This window comes from Pipistrellus hanaki, assembly GCF_964339955.1.
Source record: "Pipistrellus hanaki genome assembly, chromosome: 18".
Taxonomy (NCBI): Eukaryota; Metazoa; Chordata; class Mammalia; order Chiroptera; family Vespertilionidae; genus Pipistrellus; species Pipistrellus hanaki.
In genome coordinates, this window is record NC_140520.1 from 8,361,914 (window position 1) to 8,383,141 (window position 21,228).

General features: G+C 45.3%; 2 protein-coding genes across 2 annotated transcripts; one reads left to right on the forward strand and one right to left on the reverse strand.

Annotated features, from left to right (window-relative positions):
• The first annotated feature begins 6,235 nt into the window (after positions 1-6,235).
• LOC311612296 (uncharacterized protein) lies at positions 6,236-8,005 on the forward strand. Its single transcript, XM_084865146.1, has 2 exons — positions 6,236-6,310; positions 7,349-8,005. The coding sequence occupies exon 2, from the start codon at positions 7,368-7,370 to the stop codon at positions 7,704-7,706; it is 339 nt and encodes a 112-aa protein (XP_084721272.1). The 5' UTR covers positions 6,236-6,310; positions 7,349-7,367; the 3' UTR covers positions 7,707-8,005.
• A 3,248-nt stretch (positions 8,006-11,253) lies between these two features.
• On the reverse strand, positions 11,254-11,577 carry LOC311613032 (uncharacterized protein; the record flags this gene model as incomplete). Its single annotated transcript, XM_084866516.1, has 1 exon — positions 11,254-11,577. The coding sequence occupies one exon, from the start codon at positions 11,575-11,577 to the stop codon at positions 11,254-11,256; it is 324 nt and encodes a 107-aa protein (XP_084722642.1).
• Between the last annotated feature and the right edge of the window lie 9,651 nt (positions 11,578-21,228).

Genomic DNA, 21,228 nt, shown 5'->3' on the forward strand with positions numbered 1-21,228 from the left:
ATTCCCCACCAAGGTTCCACAACCTGGCCCAACCAAGGTTCCAGAGCCACACTACCCCCAGCATCCTCAACCTGGCCCAACCAAGGTTCCAGAGCCACACTACCCCCAGCATCCTCAACCAGGCCAAACCAAAGTTCCAGAGCCATACTACCCTCAGCATCCTCAACCAGGCAACCCTGTGTTTCCTGAGAAGGGTCACACCAAGCTTCCTGAGCAAGTCCACCCTAAAGTCCCTCAGCCTGGCCAGCAGAAGAACCCTGAGCCAGTTCCTTCAAAGGTTATCCCTGGCCCAGCCCACCAGAAGACCAAGCAGAAGTAATGTGGACCACGGTCGTGCCCTTGAGGAGTTGATCACCAGATGCTGAATACCTTCTTCCCTTCTGCTTCTGTGTCTTGATTATCTGAAGACCTTGTAATCAGTACGTTCTCACGACCAGTCAGACTCTTTCTCTAATTTGCATCCTAAAAAAAAAATATTTTCTATGAGACTTTTCCTTGCATACTCTGAAGAGTCCTCTGAGCCTCTGGATTATGCAGAAGGCCTGAGTGGCTCTGCTGGTCCTAAGTTGCTCAGGGCTCATCTGAAAAGTCAGTCTGGATGAAGAACGATGCCTGTTTCCTGATCTGTGCCTATTAAAGCATTTTAATTCCACTCTTGGCTGCTTGTCTTAGTGAGTAAATCTGCCCCTCTTGTTCCATCACGAGTAGGACCTGCAATTAGAGAGGAGTTGGTGTAGACATCATCTACCTGTCCTGTTACTGTGTGTTTCCATGAGTGAGTGTGTGTGTGTGTGTGTGTGTGATTACATTTAAGGGGCATCTCAAGAATGACAATAGCTATTGTGTAATGGAATCCAAAGCCTGTCATTTTGGGCATTCACACCTGGAGCAGGGCTCTCCTCTGGCACTGGTCTGAGTCATGCCTCAGTCCCACGGTACCTGCTCCAAGCCAACTCTGATCCTGAGGACTCTTCCCCCAAGTCTCCTGCTTATTCCCCAAAACATCACTGCTACATACTTGAACAATTATTCTGGTTTTCTTCATTCATTTTACCTTCCAGACATCCAACACATACAGACACACACACTCACAAAGAGGCACATTTATTTAACTAGCCCCACACACCTAATTATCCATACAGCTTGGTCCTCATTAACTCAGACAATGTTATCTTTTGCTGGGTACCCATAATGTGCAGGGAGGCCTGATACTATCTATACCAGGAAGAAGGAGGGGAAGATACAGTGTCTTCCCCTCAGAGAATTTGTAGGCTTCTCTGGGAGATACAATATTCAGGTCCTCATATAAACATACATACAGCCACATCACGCACTTCAGGTAGTGTTTCTCCCAAAATAAACCACGGACAGCTATTTATCAAGAGATTAGAAAAAGGAGCTGAGTTTGAAGAAGAGATTACAGGGAGGAGTATGTGATCCAAGTGAGGTGGATAAATAGCCATGAACTGATGGAAAGCAGGTCATTAAGCTGTAAAATGTCAGGAGTGAAAGGAGAGTTAAATAGCACCTAGTACAGCCCCTGAATTTCCAGATGAAGAAACTAATATCCAGAAACGAAAAGGAGACTGAGGCCAACCAGAAATTGTTTCTGAATCACACCCAGAACCCAGTTCTCTATATATCTAGACCCTCTCTTTCTCCTGCAGCCACTTTTTTTTAAGATGTTTTATTAATTTTTTTACAGAGAGGAAGAGAGTGACAGAGTTAGAAACATCGATATGAGAGAATCATTGATCAGCTGCCTCTTGCATACCGCCTACTGGGGATGTGCCGGCAACCAAGGTACATATATGCCCTTGACTGGAATCGAACCTGGGACCTTTCAGTCCGCAGGCCGATGCTCTATCCACTGAGCCAAACCAATTTCGGCTCCAATAGATTTGCAGGCCTTTGTTGAGTGGGTTATGGATTTTAGGGAGATTTTTTCCCAAAACCAGTAAAGACAACATAAAATTTCAGAATGGCTGCAGTAGTCACTGGGAAGAGAAGCCCATTTCTTGACAAAGTTGATGGTCCATAACACTAAGCAGGTGTGAGGCGGGTGACAGATAGTATCTGAGTGACGTGAGGCACAAGCACTCCAAACAGAGTTGGCAAGAACTCAGAGACCTTTGGAAACTGTAAGACAGAAACTGTCCAACAAGTTATTACAAGGTGGTGAGTAGTTGTCACCCTGGCAGAAGGGAATGACGTGTCTTGGGTCTGCCTGGTATGCACATTTGAAGTGGCTTCATATTACTTCTGGTTTCAATAGTGGAAGAGTCTAGAGATAACTCCAGATCACTCACAGTTAAATAGGCTGATTATTCATGGAGAAATGAACTCTGTAATATACAGATTTTATAAATATAGTTTAAATGTCATAAAGAAGAATTTGGAAGGAAAGAATCAAAGGGTTTCAAGATCTACCTGACTCTTGAATGATCATTTTATTCCAGAATTTTATTTTTAGGAAATATTCATGCATGTACCCAATTATTTTATATATGAGGATATTTGTTTCAGCATTGTATCTAATATAAAAAAGTTGATGATGCTTAAATGCATATCAATAGATAATGCAACAGCGAATAAGATGTCTATTCTGGGATTATACTACAGGCATTAAAAAGATTGTTATAGAAAAATGATTAGTCTTATTGGAAAAAGTTCAGATTATATTATTACAAAAGTAGGTACTAAACAATATAAGCAAAAATGTCTTTTTAATAATGGGTCCTTGTGTCTGGGTTTACAGGAAAAAACCACATGCACCCACTTCAGATAGTAAAGCAAAAATATACCAACAACGAATAAAGCAAAATGTAACTATGGCTATTTCTGGCTGCTTGTATGTTAGTGTTCATTTTTTAAATAGTTCTGTTTTTCCACTTTATGCATTATATTGTACAATGTTATTTGATTTTTTAAGAACTTTTAATTCTCATTAGAAAATACAAAAGTCAGTGAAGATGTTGCTAGAATAATTCTATGTTCTGCCAATCAAGAACATTCCTGAGGCTCTGCAACAGGTCCCAGGTCAGCAGCCCAAGGATGGGATGCCACATCCTGGTTTGGGTAGCCCATGTGTCTCATCTCTCCCCACAGCTCCATCCCAATTTTGATCTGGTGGGTACACTGGAGCTAGCAATCCATTCACACTGACAGCCCAAGGACCTCAAATCCTGCCCGCAAACCAATAGCTGAAGCCACCAAGATTTAAATGAGGTTCCTCAACTTATCCACACCAAGTACAAGAGCTGAGTAACACTAAGGTTCCAGGTTACGATGGGCCCATCCCAGCAAAAGATCAAGTAAAGCCATGTGGTCCACAGCCATGCCCTTGAGGAGCTGACCACAGGATACTGAACTGTTCCCTTCTGTTTCTGTGTCTTAACTGTCTGTAAATTTATAGTCACCCTGAGTCACCATGTCTTTCTTAATTGCATCTAAAAATTAGTGCCATGAAACCTTCCTTACACTTGCTGTAGAGGTCCCATGCACCTCTAAAGTAAACAGGGGTCTTAGTGGTTTTGTTGGTCTCAGCTGCTCAGGGCTTAGCTGTGGAAGGAATCTGAATGGGAAGAAATGCCTGTTTCCTGCTCTCCCTCCATTAAATCACTTTTGTGTCCACTCCTGACTGTATGTGTCATCGGGTGACTCTGCCCCGTTTGCTGCCATTCCATCATGATAGAACCTGTCATCAGAGAGGAGTTGGTGTAGACATCATCTATCTGGTACTGTGTGTGTTTCCATGTGTGTGTGATTACATTTAGGGGGTATCTCAACAATGACAATGGCTATTGTGTAATGGAACCCAGAGCCTGTCACTTTGGGCAGGCACGCCTAGAGCAGGACTCTCCTTGGGCACTGGATTGAGTCATGCCTCAGTCCCACGGTGCCTGCTCCAAGCCAGCTCTGATCCTGAGGACTCTTCCCCCATTAACTCTCCCTGGATTATGCACTCAATAGTGCATTTTCTATGAGTATCCTGCACTGTAGCATCATAGACGACTTAGATCAGGAAGGGACTGGAGGATCTTGTACAAATCCCATTCGAGCTTCCATTGAAAGGGCCACGGGCAGTGTGTGGATACAAAGTAGGGCAGAGAGAATTTGTAGAGATGCCCAAAAGGTGTCTAGTACAGTTACCAGTAAGACTAAGAAAGATCTTGGGAATAAGAACATTAGCAGCATTCAGACAAAAGCATCAAAAAGTCAGAGGCATTTGGGGAGATGCTAACTGCAATCAGAAGCCATATAGCTTCCAGCAAATTTATTGGCTAATTCAGCACTGCTGGTGGAGAAATTGAGCTTCCATGTATAGTATAAAAAGGTGTGGTATCCAACTATTAACTGTACTTTAGACAGAAGGGCAGTAGGGTAAAGAGGAAATTCAGATGCTAGAAAGGAAAAGGTGTTGTCTGGGGGAAAGGACACACAAGACAGATAGGTGTATCAGGTCAAACCTAGAGAATATGAATGACAGTCTCTCCCCCTGCCCCTTGGCAACCAAAGATGTGGGTCCAGGAAAGACGTGAGGCAGGGCATGCTTGAAATTTCCTTTGTGGGGTCCTTAGATATAGGGTTTAGGGGAGGAGAGGCTTGTATGCAAGCCTAAAGCAGAGCTGAATTGATGCAAGAGGTCTTAATCTCAGGTCTGATTGAGTGATCGCAGTGGTCCAACCCAAAGTGAAGTAGCTATTTCAACTCTAGAAGGGAAACAGGAGGGTGGGTATGGTAGCAGAAACAGCTGCCTCTTGCTGAACCCTTACTCCTATTCTCAGCTCATACTGTGTGGCTTGTGACTTTTATAGGAAACTGCCTAGTGCCCTTCTTTGTGACTTAGTTGGTTGAGCATTGCTCCATGTACCAGAAGGCCGCTGGTTCAATTTCTCGTCAGGACGCATGCCCAGGATGCAAGTTTCATCCCCAGTAGGGGGCATGCAAGAAGCAGCCAATGGATGCTTCTCTTCTTCTCCCTTTCTCTCTTTCTCTCAAATCAATAAAAATATTTTTTCTTTAAAAAATAAAAGAAACTTTCTAGCTGTTCTCAAAGCAGCCTCCTGGTATTTCATAAAAGTAATGACATTCATTCATCCACCTATTCTATAATTGTCAATCTATCAAGCACCTTGTGGGGATGAAGAACAGAATAATCACTAGGAGATGAGTGGGAAAAGCTCCTGGTGGTGGCTGGCTGGTCCTGGGCTCCAGTTCAGGGGAGGTGACACAGCTGCGGAGCCAGCAGATACTCCACAAAACATAGGTGGGCAGAGTAAAGGAAGGAGAGAGCACACAAACACCTGGGTTTGAAGAACGACTTGGATTTTCCAAATACTCCAGCTTGTTACAGATTGAGTATGAAAAGCAGCCTGGATTGGTCACCTCATTTTCATTTTATCTTAAGCGGAGGGGACTCTGATATAAAGGATCCAGGAATTGCAGGCCCCATGTTCCTGAGTTGCTCCCAAAAAGGGGTCCTCCTGGGAGGCAGCATCTTCAGGGTCCACTGGCACATTAGACAGAACAAGTGGATGGGTAAAAGGACCAGGTTTCTCTGGGGCTGCTGAACATGGCTGTCTTCTCCAGGTTTTCACTGATCGGCATCCCCATCACTGATCGGGGTCCCCATACCCCTGTCTACTATTGACTCTGAGGGTCTCTCTTGGAGTGAAGGAATTTTAGGGCCAAACGAATCATTTGAGCCTCGCCTTTCCCCTTCCAGACCTGGGTACACTTAGGAATGGGTGAAGAGAATGATTTCTTTTTTTCCACCTGGGGAAGTTCATGGGACCATGCCCTTGGCCTCCCAGCAGAACCAGGAACAACTGCTTATCTCCACATCCACTTCCAAAACCAAGCAGTTCAATAAACCTGGACTGTGTCAGGGATTCGGGCCTCCACGAAACAGGCATCCAGCAGCCCTAGAACTTCTCTCTCTTCTTGCCTTTCAGCCCACACCACCCTCACTGTAAACATTCCACTTGGGTGGAAAGGACCCTCCTTGGGGACAAGGCCCAAGTGACATCATTGCCAGACAGCAAGTGCCAAAAAAATGTCAAGTAGGTGGTTTCATCACAAAGACTGAACCAACAGGTAGATGAGGGGACTGGGGTGAATCATGCTTGATAGGCAAAGGATGAAGACATAGCAGTCAAAAAAAAATCCCATTTCCTTGAGATGGGTTTCCATCTATAAAAAGCCAGCTGGCTGGGGATAGTACATCAGACCCGAGTGACCACGCAGCCTGCTCTTCTCTGCACACCAGGTGGCTCTCCTTCCTCCGAACACTTACCATCTGCTCCAGGTATTTTCTTTTTATTGGAATCTCCTTGGCACTATTGAAGTTCTGTTGTCAGAGTTATAGCCTCTAGGAATAGCTTTGTTGTAAATGCAATCAGAGTTTGCTCTTAAGTGACTTAAGATGCTATCAAGGCTGCCCCATCAGCTCTTGAGGTGACAGAGAGGAGAGGGTTGGCTTGTGTGAGACCCTCCATTAGCAGGATAAACCCTGCTAACGTAAGGTTGGTTGGTAGAACTTGTAGTGACATTATACCTCTTTCTTTATTGATAACCTTAATGCGGATAATTTTATTCTTTCGCCAAAGTGTTTTATGAGAATGCATTATGTTGGTACTTTTGTCTGCTAAAAAGAACAATTTAGACAGCAGAGAATTTATTCCATGAAACTACAACTTATACAGAAAAATAAGGCATGGGCAGTAGAAAGTCAAGGTAGAACGTCACCCGCATAAAGCAGTAAGAACAAGCAAAGTGCTGTGCAGTTTGGGAAGGAGAAGGCTTGCTCTAGAAATGCCTCCTAAGGCATCAGATGAGGATCATAGGGGCCATCTGTGACCCATGATGTTCAGGTAGTACTTGAACGAGCAGACTGAAGGAAGAACTTGAGGCAGAGTAGGGTGAGAGCGGGGCTAGAGGGGGATTAAGTGGGATTCTGTAGGTGATAAATCGTTCTGTTTTCAGAAATGTGTGGGTAGGATGAAATTATTGGATGGTTGGTTTCCCCCCCCAAATCATATCACATTTCCATGTGACCCAATTCTGTGCTGTCATATTTCTGCCAGGAGCCTGCGGCTGTGTTGCGTTGCTAACTGGGTTTTAAGTGGTGCCAGAAAGGAAGAGAGCATGGGAGAGGCCCTAAACAAAAGTGGAGCTGAACAAATTGCCTTTCGGTTCCCTCTGTTCAAAGGCTCAGAAATCGCCAGGGTGTTCTTAGTCATAGATGGAGGAAGGGGAACATTTGCTTCTTAGGACACCTGAACTGGCATTGAACGTGGCTCCTTCCCTAGTTATTCCCTGTGTAAACCATCTGTTCTGTCTCTAGGTCCAGCCTCTTGTGTACCATGAGTTCCCACCAGCAGAAGCAGCCCTGCACCACACCCCCCCAGCTTCAGCAGCAGCAGGTGAAACAGCCCTGCCAGCCTCCACCCCAGGAACCATGTGTCTCCAAAACCAAGGAGCCGTGCCACACCAAGGTTCCTGAGCCCTGCCACACCAAGGTGCCAGAGCCATGCCACACCAAGGTTCCTGAGCCCTGCCACACCAAGGTGCCAGAGCCGTGCCACACCAAGGTTCCTGAGCCCTGCCACACCAAGGTTCCTGAGCCCTGCCACACCAAGGTTCCTGAGCCGTGTCCCTCAACCGTCATCCCAGCACCAATTCAGCAGACTAAGCAGAAGTAACGTGACCCATGCCCTTGAGGAACCAACCACCAAGTGCTGCATCCCCTCTCCCATTCTGCTTGAGTGCCACTTTCCTTGTAATTAGCATGCTGTCACTCCGAGTTACAGTCCTCCCTCAGTTGCCCCCCCTACACATATGTGCTATGAAACCTTCCCTCCCGACCACTCTGGGCCTCTGAGCTTCTGAATGAGGCTGAGGGTCTTGGTACCTTAGAACCTTAGTTTCAGCTGCCCAGGATTCATCTGAAGAGGGGCTTAAGGTGCAAACATGCGGATCAGCTCTGTTCTGCCCCCATTAAATGCACTTTCCATTTCACTCCTGACTGTGTGTGTGTGTCGTGATCTGACTCAATGTCTTTATTCCTTTCCCTTGTGAAATAGGACCTGTTCCCAGACAGGTTCGTGAGAAAGGGCAACTTTCAGAGCCTTTGGGTCCTGCTAGTAGGTGAGTGGTGGGTCTCCCCACCCCCACCCCACCACTGACTTTTCTTGGGCTGGCATTGGGAGATTGTGTAATGCCACCCAGAAGCTGTTCCTTGGGCAACCAAGGCTGGAGCAGGGCTCGCCTCCTGTGACTCAGTGAGTCACACTGGAGTCTAGTTCGTGCCCGTCCGCGCTGACGCTGACTGTCTAACCCTGAGTGCCCTGCCCCTGCACCTGGCCTTCAGATTGCTCACTTATCTAGCCAATTTCTGTTTATTTCAAAGGATGCTGTTCCTACATATGTGAGGCTGCTCCTCCTCGCTCATTTTTTTCTGATACCTGTGACTGTATTTCTCAAACATACACCAGGACTCACAGCCTCCATGTTGAACTCGATCAATCCTCTCCCATTCGCTGAGTGCCCACTCTGCCAGGAAGGGAATGAGGATTCTTAGGGCATTTCCATTCATCTAAAGGGATTTACTTCACTCCCCACCCAACCCCTCACACAAACACATGTACACACCCACGCAAGCTAGATCGGGGGCTTCGCAGAGTAACACACCAAAGCTGATCTACTGTATCCTCAGGATGCAAACTGATCACTTCACTTCACACACAGTGTGGCAGGAAGCACAGGCAGTGAGGACTGGAAAGCCCACCACCCCATCTTCCTAGAATATAAAAATGTTTACAGATGCCAAAACCGGTTTGGCTCAGTGGATAGAGAATCGGTCTGCGGACTAAAGAGTCCCAGGTTCAATTCCGGTCAAGGGCATGTACATTGGTTGTGGGCACATCCCCGGTGGGGGGTGTGCAAGAGGCAGCTGGTCGATGTTTCTCTCTCTTCAATGTTTCTAGCTCTCTATCCCTCTCCCTTCCTCTCTGTAAACAATCAATAAAATACATTTTTTATAAAATGTTTACAGAGAAATGAAGCATGGTAGAATTGTCAGCCATGCATTTATATATATATATATATATATATATATATATATATATATATATATATATATATATATATATATATATATGTGTGTGTGTGTGTGTGTGTGTGTGTGTGTGTACATATTCCTATTTACATCAAGCATGAATATTTCTATCTTTCTTTTCATATTCCTGGGGAGCACAGCAAATTTTCCTGCAGAAGTATAAAGAGATGTATTTTTCCTTAGGTTGTAAATGAAATAATGAAAAAACTATGAGCAAACAATTGTGATAGTTTTGATCATCATGTTTTTACTTGACCACATTCTTTAAAACCTATTCGAAAAATGTTCATCCTAAAAGTTTTATTAATCTGTCTTCTTGTTTTATCAGTAGGTAAGGTCTACTATCATATCAGAGTAAACAGTGCCACCTAGCATCAAAATAAAGTAGTCAAACAAACAAAGAAATGTGTCCTAATCATATAATTTATTAGTCAGCATAAGCTAGCTGCTATAACAAACACCCCCTAAATTGTTGTGGCTCGGTCCAGTAGAAGTAATTTCTTACTTGTGTCCAAGTCTAGCATTATTTGGGAAGGCTCTTGCTCCATGCAGTCATAAAGGAATCTAGGCTCCTTTCCTAAAATGATCTCACCATCATTGAGTGCCTTGTCTCCCTCTGAATTCTTTCAACCCTTTTTATTTCTATAAGGACAGTAATTATTTCTTCTCTTTGCTAATTTTAGTAACTTGAGTCTTTTCTCTTTTTGGTCAGTCTACCTATAAAATTGTCAAGTGTATTGATCTTTTCAAAGAACCAACTTTCAGTTTATTAATTCCTTTTTTCCTACTTTTTATTCATTTATTTCATTATTATTTCCATTTTTATCTTTACTTAAGATATAGTTTATCTTATTTACTTTAAAATATACAATTTTATTTATCAATTTTACATTGGTAAAGCTGGGGGTTGAGGGATGATGGAAGAAAATAACCATCATTCAAAAGAATAGCAAAGTATAAGAATTTCTGTATTCAGTCTCCTCTTTGCCTTTATTGGGTTTGCTACTATTCTCTGGGAGAGAATCCTTTATTCATTGTTCTCTGGGTCTTGTATATACCTCATGAAATTATTCCTCTTAAGTGAGCTGCGTTGCCCACACATGAAATGGGTAGCATGGGAAGTAAGAAAAAAGGGACACCAAGTTGTTTGTATTCTTGAAATAGCAAAGTCTTTTAATCTAGGCTCACATTTTCTTCATTAATACCCTCAAGAACTGCCCTGGCTGGGTGGCTTGGTTGTTCAGAGCATCATTTTATAGACTAAAAGGGAGCAGGTTCCATTCCTTGTCAGAGCACATACCTAGGTTGAGGGTTCGATTCCCAGTTGGGCCATGTTCAGAAGGCAATCAATCAATGTTTCTCACATCCATGTTCTCTCTCTCTCCCTCCCTCCCTCTCTCTCTCTCTCTCTCTCTCTCTCTCTCTCTCTCTCAAATTATAAAAACATGTTCTTGGGCGAGGATTAAAAAATATATTTTAAGACAAAAAGCTGCCCTATCTGAATAGTTCCGTTGATTGGAACATGGTTGCGGGTTTCCTCTCCAGTCAGGGCTCATACAGGAAGCAACCGTGAATGCATGAACAGGTGGAGCAGCGGAGCCATCTCTCTCTACTTCTCAGGGCATCTCTCAAAGTAGGTGTCAAAATGACATACTTTGATCTCTTTTCTGTGCTGTTATAGTAAATGGAAAGTGAATTTAAAGTTTAAAAGAAGAAAAAAAACATATAATCCCATCACAAATATGCTTTATTCAGGAAATGGAAGAATAGGTACAGTTGCTCAGGTGGTAGGAGCCCTCTGCCCAGATCACAAGATCACAGACACAGAAGCCATTGAGGGAACCCTCTGTGGCCCTCCCTCCCCCTCAGGAGGACAGCTGCTGCTCTTTCTTCTGAAGCTGGGGAACAGAACATGGGTGCAGTGGAGGACTGCCCTTTCTCAGCTTCCTTTCCTTCCAGAGGAGACTCAGGAAGAAAACCATTCACCGTCAGGAATCGTTAAGGGCACATCAGACTGAAGGGAGGAAGAGCCTCTTCTGCATCCATGATGGGCTCTGAAGAGAAGATGAAGGAGGGGCTGGGGAACGAGGTGAGCCAGCTGTCCTTATTCTTCCCTGTCCCTGCTGAAGCTGTTAGTTGCTCTTGGGTGGGCACTTCTGCTGGCATGGCGGAGGAAGTTGCACAGGTGGGCATTGCTGCTGGCACAGCTGAGGTGGGCATGGCTCAGGGCACTTTGGTGGTGGGCATGGCTCAGGGCACTTTGGTGGTGGGCATGACTTCAGGCACTTTGGGGGTGGGCATGGCTCAGGACACTTTGGTGGTGGGCATGGCTCCGGGCACTTTGGGGGTGGGCATGGCTCCGGGCACTTTGGGGGTGGGCAAGGCTCTGGGCACTTTGGTGGGCACACAGGAGGTGGCTGGCAGGGCTGCTTGCACTGCTGCTGCTGATAAGACATCTTTCTGGAGTCTTAAAACCTGAACAAAAGTATATGACAGTGATCACAAGAAGGCATTCCTGGAGAGAGAGAACCTTATCTAATACCTTGAGATTCATCTCTCCAGTCTCAAAGAATTATGCTTTTATCTCTTAAGTTCACTTTAAGACTCTCTGGCTGTTCCTTCATCTTTATAAAATCATTTCATCAGCCCTGAGAAAGACTTGTCTTTCCGCTTACCATTTTTCCAAAGAACACATTGCTGAAAGAATAAAGTCATATGTTTTGTATGAAAATAACATCTTCATGAAAAGTCCATCACAAGTTCTAAGATGGGCAACCTTACATACAAGCAATTCCTGTCGTCATTATCTCTTGTGAGGTCCCAATAGGCTGACTTAGGCACCCAACGAAGGGCTGTTCGGGAGCAAGGCAAAGAGCCTTTGAATTCACACGAGAATGAAAGGGACACCAAAATATATATATTAAAACAACAACAACAACAACTATAACAACAACAACAACAACAACAACAACAACAACAAATACTTTTGTCTTTCTCTCCTTTTATCAAAATTTTCCCAATGTTTGTTGTTTTTTTGTACAGGAAATCCAATTACCTAAAAACAAGTGAAAACAGTCTATCAATGCACCCCCATTCTAAGGTTTCCTCGAATGAGTAGCATCAAACCAGGATCATAATGTAGGACATGCCAAACTTGCTGTCTTTAGGTAAATCCAACAGTTGAAAGCACCAGAAAAGCAGTTGAACGCTATAGAAATAGACTCACCGCGTTCTCCGCGTAGATCAGAACTCGCCGCCGGGAGGATGGCAGTGGCACTGGAGGATGGCAGTGGCACCGCAGGCAGCCTCTTTATAGGGCCTGTGCTCGCTCCACCCAGGGGTAAGTGGAGCCCTAAACTGACCTGGTCCAATCATTTCCCACCCAAAATGCAAATCATCCACACAGGCTTGACAGGGACGCTGAAAACAGAATGCATCCTCTCCAGACTTTCCTCAGTGAGCTCCATGCTCATGACTCACGGAGGCCCTGACTCAGGTCTCAGCCAGTGACCTGGGGCTGCGGGAGAACTTGGGGGATTCTCTAAATGGGGCCCAAAGGCTCTCCTTTTTGATTAGGGGAGATGACCCTTTCCCATAGTTCACCTTCCTTGAGTCATAAAACTCTCTGCCCTTTTCCACTTCAGCTGGTTGTCACTTTGTTGTACGTGCTGGGTTGAAAAAAGCCTTTCTCTTTACCCCAAATGTCCTTTCTTGCATTTGGCTTTGATCTTATGGCCTGCTGACCCAAGTCCTCTTTTCTTCTTCTAAAACTGGCCGGGGTAAGGCTTCAGATCATTTCAGTAGATTCCCCGTCATGATACTAGGGACATTCAGTAAAAGGTAACCTCTCTGGTCCTATCTGCACTGTTTTAGTTCTGCAAATAGAGGACACGGAGCCAATTCCTTTGTTCTTGATGCATTGGTACCCCCTTTGCCACATGGAATCTCCTGGGACCACACTTTGGCTATTGTTATTCAAATACTCTGGCAGATTTCAGGGTGGGAATCAGTCTCCTCAGCACTTTTCCTCCTCACTGCCCTCACGGTTGTACATTTGAGCTCATATTTTATTTTATTTATTTTTAAAGGAACTCTTAATCATCATATAATGAAATGCAGAGAAGCGAACAAAAATCACAAACATTCATTAAAGTCTATTTGCTGAACCACACCCAGGTGGCTCCCTCAGATGTTGCCTACGGTAGAGAGAACAAGATGCAGTCCTTCCTTGTTCTCAGGTTAATGGGTACCACAGACCGACACACCAGCTCTCAGGGTGCACTGTTGCGGTGGTGCCCACCTAGTGGGGGTAGTTGAATCTCCTGAGAAATGTGCCCTCCGCTCTTCCCCTTCCGTCAGGAAGTGCCTGAGGTACCAGCTAGGGTCTTTTCAGGATCACACACTCCCTGTCCTGAGGTCTTCTGTGCCTCAAATGAGAGGTGACCACACAACGAGGCACTGAAGTTATTTATAAAAAGCCTTTTGAAAATGTTTCATCTGCCTACAGGGGAAATTTTTTAGTCCTCAATTCCTAACAGCGTCTCCAAAAGCAGGAATACCACTTGTGTTATGGGAGATGGCCTCAGATGGGAACAGAATAACTCAAACATGGACTGTATGTCTATGTTAATTCTGCATTAAATACATAACTTGAATATTTCATCTGCCATTTCATGGCCATAATTTCCTATGACCAGTGAAGTCAGAAAAGTTGGTATATAAAGTGATTTTAAATATAAAAATATGAAAAAGGTTATATGAAACATGTGAGGAGTCAGTATACTGGGAATAACTAGAGTTTGGGAAGCAATGTCCTGGTATGTTCTCCAATCTTGGATACAGGTTTGACTCCTGCTTTTTCAAAAAGTCTTTCCACAGTTTCTCTACTAGATCTTGGACCTGAACTAGCCTCTTTTCCCAACTGCCCCATCAGGTGCTGTAACATTTCGTTTTGAACTATGGCTGATAAGAAGGCCCAATCTGAGATAGGAATCAAGTGACAGCACTGAATTTATGTCACTGTGTAATGTGGGAACGCACTTGTTATGGGATCAGCAACTCTCCCATCCACCTGACCCAACACAGCCCCAGCCTGCTGGTACTGCAAGGAATTCTTGCAATTTCCTTATCAGAAAATAAAGCCTTTTTATTCCATACATAAATACCAGTTTTTAAATTGCAAGAAGCAAATGTAAATAAAAATACCATTTAACACTCACTCCATCACATGTAAGGATTGAGAGGAAGAGAGTTAGGTCAGAACACTAAAAGTCAGAAATGGAGGTGAAACTATGATCTTAAGCTGATCATATATATTTGCTTTCTCTTACTCTACAAACAGGTTTTAGGTCTTTAAAGACAGTCATTTCTGAAATACTTTTTCTGGTTATTGCCTGTCCTCCTTAAGGCCTCCAGACACCTCCACCTGCCACATTATCTTCTCTTATCTGTCCGGTTGGTGTACATCAGTCACTGGATACCTGATGACCGGGCCATTTGTGGTTACTCCTCCTTTCATATCTTTACAAAATCTACCTGCCGTCAGTAGGGCAGACTCACTCTTGTGTATTAACATTTTAAAGCAATGTTGCTGCAGCTTCCTTGTCTTGGCCAATAATCAGGAAGCTTTCCAAGAACTTGGTTTCATCATTTCAAAAGGAAGAAGAAGAGAAAGAAGAGGGAGAGAAAGAGGAAGAGGAGGCATAGGAAGTCAAGGATCACTGAATCAACCCAGCAGCACATCCCTTCAGTTAATAGTCCAGGTTCCCAGAAACTGCTCTTGTACTTGTCAGTCAGGAAGGGGTTTGGACCATGATTACCATTAACCATGACCATTAACCATGACCATTAACCAGAGACATCATTTCAGCACCTTAAGGCCAGGTGTCATCACCAAATGGTTCCTATCCAGGGGTCTTCAAACTACGGCCCACGGGCCACATGCGGCCCGCAGAGGAGTCTGATCCGGCCCGCCAGGTTTTTTGGGCAGTGAGCGCAGCCGAGGTGTTACAGTAGGAATTAGTAGTTCATATAGTCCGGCCCTCCAGCTCTCTGAGGGACCGTGATCTGGCCCCCACTTTAAAAAGTTTGAGGACCCCTGCGACTGAACCACACTTAAGTGGTTCCCTCAGATGTTTATTGTGGTATTTGCTTTATTGTGGTCTAGAACCAAACCCACAATATATCTGAGGTACGTCTATATTTCCCTTTTATCAGAATATTTAAAGGAGTGATTTCAAGAGTCAATAAAAAACATGATTTTAGCCAGTATAGTATGTGCTAGTGAGACCGAGGATGTCAGGCCAGAAATGGAATGAATCAGACACTTCTCCTTGTAAGAGTCTTTCTGAGATAAGAAAAGTACATGGGCTATTAGGTCTCTCCACAAAAAAATAAATAAATAAACAAACAAATAAATAAATAAATCATAAAAGAGCCGAAACTGGTTTGGCTCAGTGGATATAACGTTGGTCTGCGGACTGAGGAGTCCCGGATTCGATTCCGGTCAGGGGCATGTACATTGGTTGCGGGCACAACCCCAGTCGGGGGGGGGGTGTGTGTGTGTGTGTGTGGGAGGCAGCTGGTTGATGTTTCTCTCTCATCGATGTTTCTCACTCTCTATCTCTCTCTCCCTTCCTCTCTGTAAAAAATCAATAAAATATATTTTAAAAAGAAGAAGAAAATAAAGAAACCTGGGTAAAAATTGTGAAAATCTCTAGGGAGAAAAGCTCTTCGGACTTCCTGGGGGGAAGTGGATGACTGTTGCCTGGGCAGAGAGGGCTGACAGACTTCTAAGAGGATAAGTCAGAGAAAAATTTAATCACATATAAAAATTCCTCAAAATAGCTAGCTTATCAAAACTGACTCAAGATCTTGCAGAGCTAAATTTTACCATAAGATCTAATAATAACACCCCTGGAAATTCACCCAACTGGTTTCAAAATACATCCACACTAAAACCTGCATACAAATCTGTAGAGCAGTTTTGTTCACTAGATGTCCTTCAGCAGATGATTGGATAAGCTGTAGACTTAACCATGGACGAGCAATAAGGACCAACCCGTCCCTCTTGCAGTGCCCAGTTGAAATTTACATCCCCCGCCTTTCATGTCTACTTCTCAGATGTAAGATGGCCCTATTTGAACTTCTTGATCTAGTGAGATCGTCGAAAATCTTTCCTAGAATGTAATTTTTCAAAGAGAGAAGAAAGAAACAAAGAAAGAACACCTTTCTACCCATGCTCCTCAGGTAAGGCGAAGGCAAGGCAGAAACACTGAATCATCTAAGCTTCTAACTCAGGGGGCAGATACCTGCCAGGAAACAGGCAATTTGATGTGAGATCAGCAATGGTCATGACTGCCGGGAATAAGGCTGCCACCCCCAACAGCTTAAGAACAAGGTATCTGCAAATTGTGTCATCACCCCTGAGTCCCAGGTAGTTGGGACACAGACTCGGGCATGCCAAGGGACTTCCCCTAACACAAAATGACTCCTTGTATCCTCATAACACACCCAAAACACGATTTCTTAAAGGAAGATTTGACTTCCATAACCCAGACAACTGGAGTTAAAGGTCAAGGGTCAGAGATCACAGGTCAAATGTGAAGAGTCACTGTTCAGGTATGTAGGGTCTAGGTTCTATGGTCCAGGGTCTAGGGTTAGGTTTTGGGTTAAGGCTGTTAAGGGTGTTAAGGGTATTAGAGTTATCAAGGATAAAGAGTCAAGGGTTAGATTAAAGGTCAAAGATCAGGAATTAAAGCTCATGAAAAAAGTGTCAGGTGTGAAGGGTCAGTGTTCAAGGAACTAGGGTTAAAGTTTTAGGGTCCAGGGTCTAGGGTTAGGTTTTAGGTTAGAGTTAGGTTGTTACGCTTCTCAAGGGTTAAATTAAAGGGTCAAGCATTAGAAATAGGATCAATGGTCAGAGAGAAGGGGTCAAACATCAGAGGTCAAGAATCAGGACACCAATAAAAGGTCAAGGGTCTAAGGTCACGGAAAGAGATCAAGGGTCAAAAATCCATGATCCTGGAGCACCCTGGGTAGGTAAAAAAAGTGGACTTCACACATCAGCTACAGAGACTGTCCTGGTTCCCAATCCAGCTCTGCCCCATCCCAGGGGAGGGAAGTGCACATTCCTGATTCTGACCTGTGGAATGGGAATGATGTGCTGGGCTGGCTCCTAGTGGGCACAGGCTAGGTGGCAGGGTGACTTTCTGCAGTAACAGAAACTGGCCAGCAGAGGGCGACCGCCTCTGTGGCCTCCCAATACAGGCAGCTGGGCTGGAGGAAACCACAGCTGCCTGTCTTGAGAAGAGTCAAGGGGGAGCAGAAGGATGGCTTTGGGGCCAAGTGGGCACCCAGCTGCCCTGGGAGGCTGTTCTGCTACCACCCTGCAGACAGGTCCCCTCTGGTGGCCGCACTGCGCAGGCTGAGCCTTCCAGGAGCTGATGTCTGCACAGACTAAGTGTTCTCAGCATTTCCTCCAGGGAGAGTCAGGGCAGAGGGGGGAGGGGAAGCGCAAAGGGGAAAAGGAGAGTGGAGTGCCCACCTGGTGTCTGCACCCCTCTGCCTAAGAGGTCAGTCTCCCTCCTGACCCCTCCAGACTGGTTTGAGGGCCTGGGGCTACAGGGGAGCGCAGGCCTTCCCTGAGCTTGTCAGGTTAGCATGTGGCTCTTTTCTTTCACAGTATGAATTCAGCAATTACATCAACTTCTATTTTGTGAAACTCAAGCGAAATCAAATTGTATTTTTTAAAAATGAAAGAAAAAGGAAACCGAGTTCTCTGGCTTTTCCCATTTTATGAAAAAATATAAAGACTTTGGAAAGCTCAACTGTTCCAAAGTTGATAAGAACTATCTTAAGTCACTTGAAATCTCCCAAGAATTCCAGGACTTTGCCATCTCACATTCAATGAAGAAGATGGGTCCCAGTCTTTTGTTACCTGCACAGGGATTGTGCATGCCCTGCAGAAGGCAGCCCAGCACTCTGAGGGGTTTTCCTTATCTCTGCTCTCTCCTTAAGAACACCTGTACCAGTGATACCCAGGCGGTCAGTGGGTTCTCTCTCGTGGGGAGCTGGGAAGGGGTTAGAGGCGCAGGAGCACAGGAAACAGAAGTTGGCTGGAAAGCATTCAGAAAAGCCGAGGAGACTATGGGTCACAGCCGAGGGAGCTAGGGGCTTCACTCAAAAAGACCACCCACCTACCCACTGCCTCCCAGCCCCCATGTGCAACTGCTGCCCTTCCGAGTTCACCTGTTCCCATTACTCCTGAAGAAGGCCTCCCCAGTCATGGAATTTGCTTGTGTTGGAGGTTGGGGGGCGGGGGGGAGGGGCGGGGGCGGGGAGTTCATGGCAAGGGATACATTACCTCCAGGGAAGGAGAGGTTGGGTATCAAGGCACAGCCTGTTGTGTGTGCCCATCTCTCTGTGGAAACATGGACCAGATGAGGGCCGTCTCCCTGACAAATCTAGATGGACTGGGATTTTCAGCCATAAGGCCCAAAGCTGTCTGACCCCAGCTCTCATTCATACCCCACAGCACTGAATCAGTCTCGGGGCTGATTCAGGTATATGGATGGTGGGCGCTGACTTTGGAGATAGATCCCCTTGGTACCATCTCCATCTGCATGAAGTCGGTTCTCCCTCCTTTGGCAGGTATTGATAGTTACCATCCCTGCTAGATTTTGTCTCTTACATTCATTCATTTATTTCCCAAGCATTCACTGAGCATCTATTATATATCAAGTCCTGGGCCAGCACTAAAGATGCAAAGAAGACTCAGAAGGCCTTCCTCTGGAGCGGGGCACCGCATGTGCAGGGGCCAGAAGTGTGCCCACCCACGAGCTCCCAGCAGAACAGCAGAGGGCATGGGCTGTGGGGAGTGCCTGAAGGTGTTCACAGGTGGCATCTGGACTCCCACAGGGCCGGGAGCCAAGGGGGTCTGCATGGAAGGCAGGCTTTCAAGATGCGTCTGGGAGGTGAAAATGAAATCAGTACGGATCCAACAACAGTGAGGATGACGTTGCAGTTTGAGAGAAGAGCAACGGCAAAGCTACTGAAATAATACAATGGCAGCTGTTCACCGATGATAAGCGTTCATTACTGAGTGACTAAGATGTGCTGGGTCCTGTGTGTGCTGGGGACTAGGGTTACAGAGACAGAAATAAGTGGCTCCAAAAAGAAATGAACAAACCAAATAGAAACACATTCGTAGACGCAGAACAGACTGATGGTTGCCAGAGAGGAGAGGGGTTGGGGCTCTGGGTGAAAACAGTGAAGGGATGAAGAAGTGCAAATTGGTAGTTACAGAATGGTCACGAGGATGTCAAGTCCAACATAGAGAATAGTCAATGATATGTAATAACTATGTACGATGCCGGGCGGGTACTAGATTGACCAAGCTGATCACTGTGCATGTTCTATAAGTATCTAATGATTGGGTTGTAGACCTGAAGCTAACATAATATTGTATGTCAACTGTAATTGAAAAATAAATTTTTAAAAATGGCTCCTGATCACTAGGCTAGCACATCATGTGAGGATGAGAAATCTGGATAGGCAAAACTACAAAATACAGAGATAAAAATCTCAGAATGAGCCTGGCTTAGGCAATGAACAGCCTGAGAGGGGATCAGTCATGCCCAGGGCATAACTCCTATGACTTCAAGGTGGGAGGAGGGAGGACTTGACCAGCAGAAAAAAAGCCCAGCACGTCTTAAGGAAAGGCAAGGGATTCAGCCCAGTATCTATGGTAAAAGTAGAAGCCTGAGCTGAAAGAATCTTGTCGACTCAACTAACAACTTTGGGACTCATCTTAAATTTGACGGTAAAATTAGACTTTTATTTTATAAAAATTCATGTGGCCGTGCTGTGGGGTATGAATGAGAGCCGGGTACTCGGGGAGACGTGTGACAATGACAACCTCAATGAAGGCTACGGCAGTGGCTGGGAGGGTGATGGCACTGACTTGAGAGATGCTCACTGGGGCCCCCAAATGCCAGGCTGGATCGGGAGTCTGTGGACTAGGAAACAGAACTAGCAGATCCTCGTGGCACATGTGGCTGGTTAACCCTGGGTTTCTGACTTAGAGGTCTGGGTGAACCGGGACACTACCCACAGAATTGGAGCCCACAAGACGAGCTTGTTGGAAAAGATGTGGAAGGTGACAAGTTCTGATGATTTTTATGTCAGTTTGAGGTGCCAAAGTACTTTGGACTTCGTTAACATTTGGACTTCGACATGGTAGTTATGAGAAGAGTGGGGAATGAGATCAAAAGCCAGGGTGTAGCGTGAAATGGGCCAGGTGAGGTTGAAGGATTGAGCAGGAGGGGGAGAGAGCATGGGGGAAGGTAGATGAGGCCAGAGAAATGGAACTCCATCAAGGCAACAGAGAAAGCTAAGAGGAGAGTGGTAGAAAAGAGGACACAACAATGTCAAATACTGCAGCGAAGTCCAATGGGAAAAATACTGACCCTTGTGCCTAAAGACGTCTAGAATTTCCCTCACCTAATACATAATGAAGGAGCAAAAACACATAAACCTCAGTAAGACATCACCAGGAGTAACTGATGGACAATGAAAGGGAAGGCTGAGAGTGTTTCCCATGGAGCAGATATGGCCCACAGGAGAGGCAGAGCTGGCCCTCTGGGCTATGTCAAATCCCATCCAAGAGGGCCCCCTGGCGGTGAGGTGATCAGCAGTGAGAACTGAGAGATCTGGCAAATACCTAGGATCTGCAGGAGCTCTGGGCAGCCAGCCTCGATGTTTGCTGATATTGAGGAACTGATAAAAACCTCAGCTAGGGGATGGGAGTCCCCTGAAGTACACTTTCAAGTTTCCCCCCTGCTGGGTCTCAGGAGATCAGAAGGGCATCAGTTAAGTAAGACCCTTCCTGTCCCTTCTTTCTCCTCCCTCTGCAGCCCCCATCCTGGAACCAGGGACACCTGGGTGAGTGAAGAAAGAGGAAGAGAAACACCAGATAGAGAGGATGCTCTTTCTGTCCCCGGTGGGAAAGAGAAGGAAATCCAGGGTTCATGGAAACAAGCCTTCCGATGACTGAAATAGGAGTCTTTGTATAAACAGAAGGAACCAGAGAATTTGTTATTGCCCAA

Bases quoted from the DNA above. Each gene is read 5' to 3' on its own strand.
- LOC311612296 (XM_084865146.1), top strand. From the start codon at position 7,368: ATGAGTTCCCACCAGCAGAAGCAGCCCTGCACCACACCCCCCCAGCTT.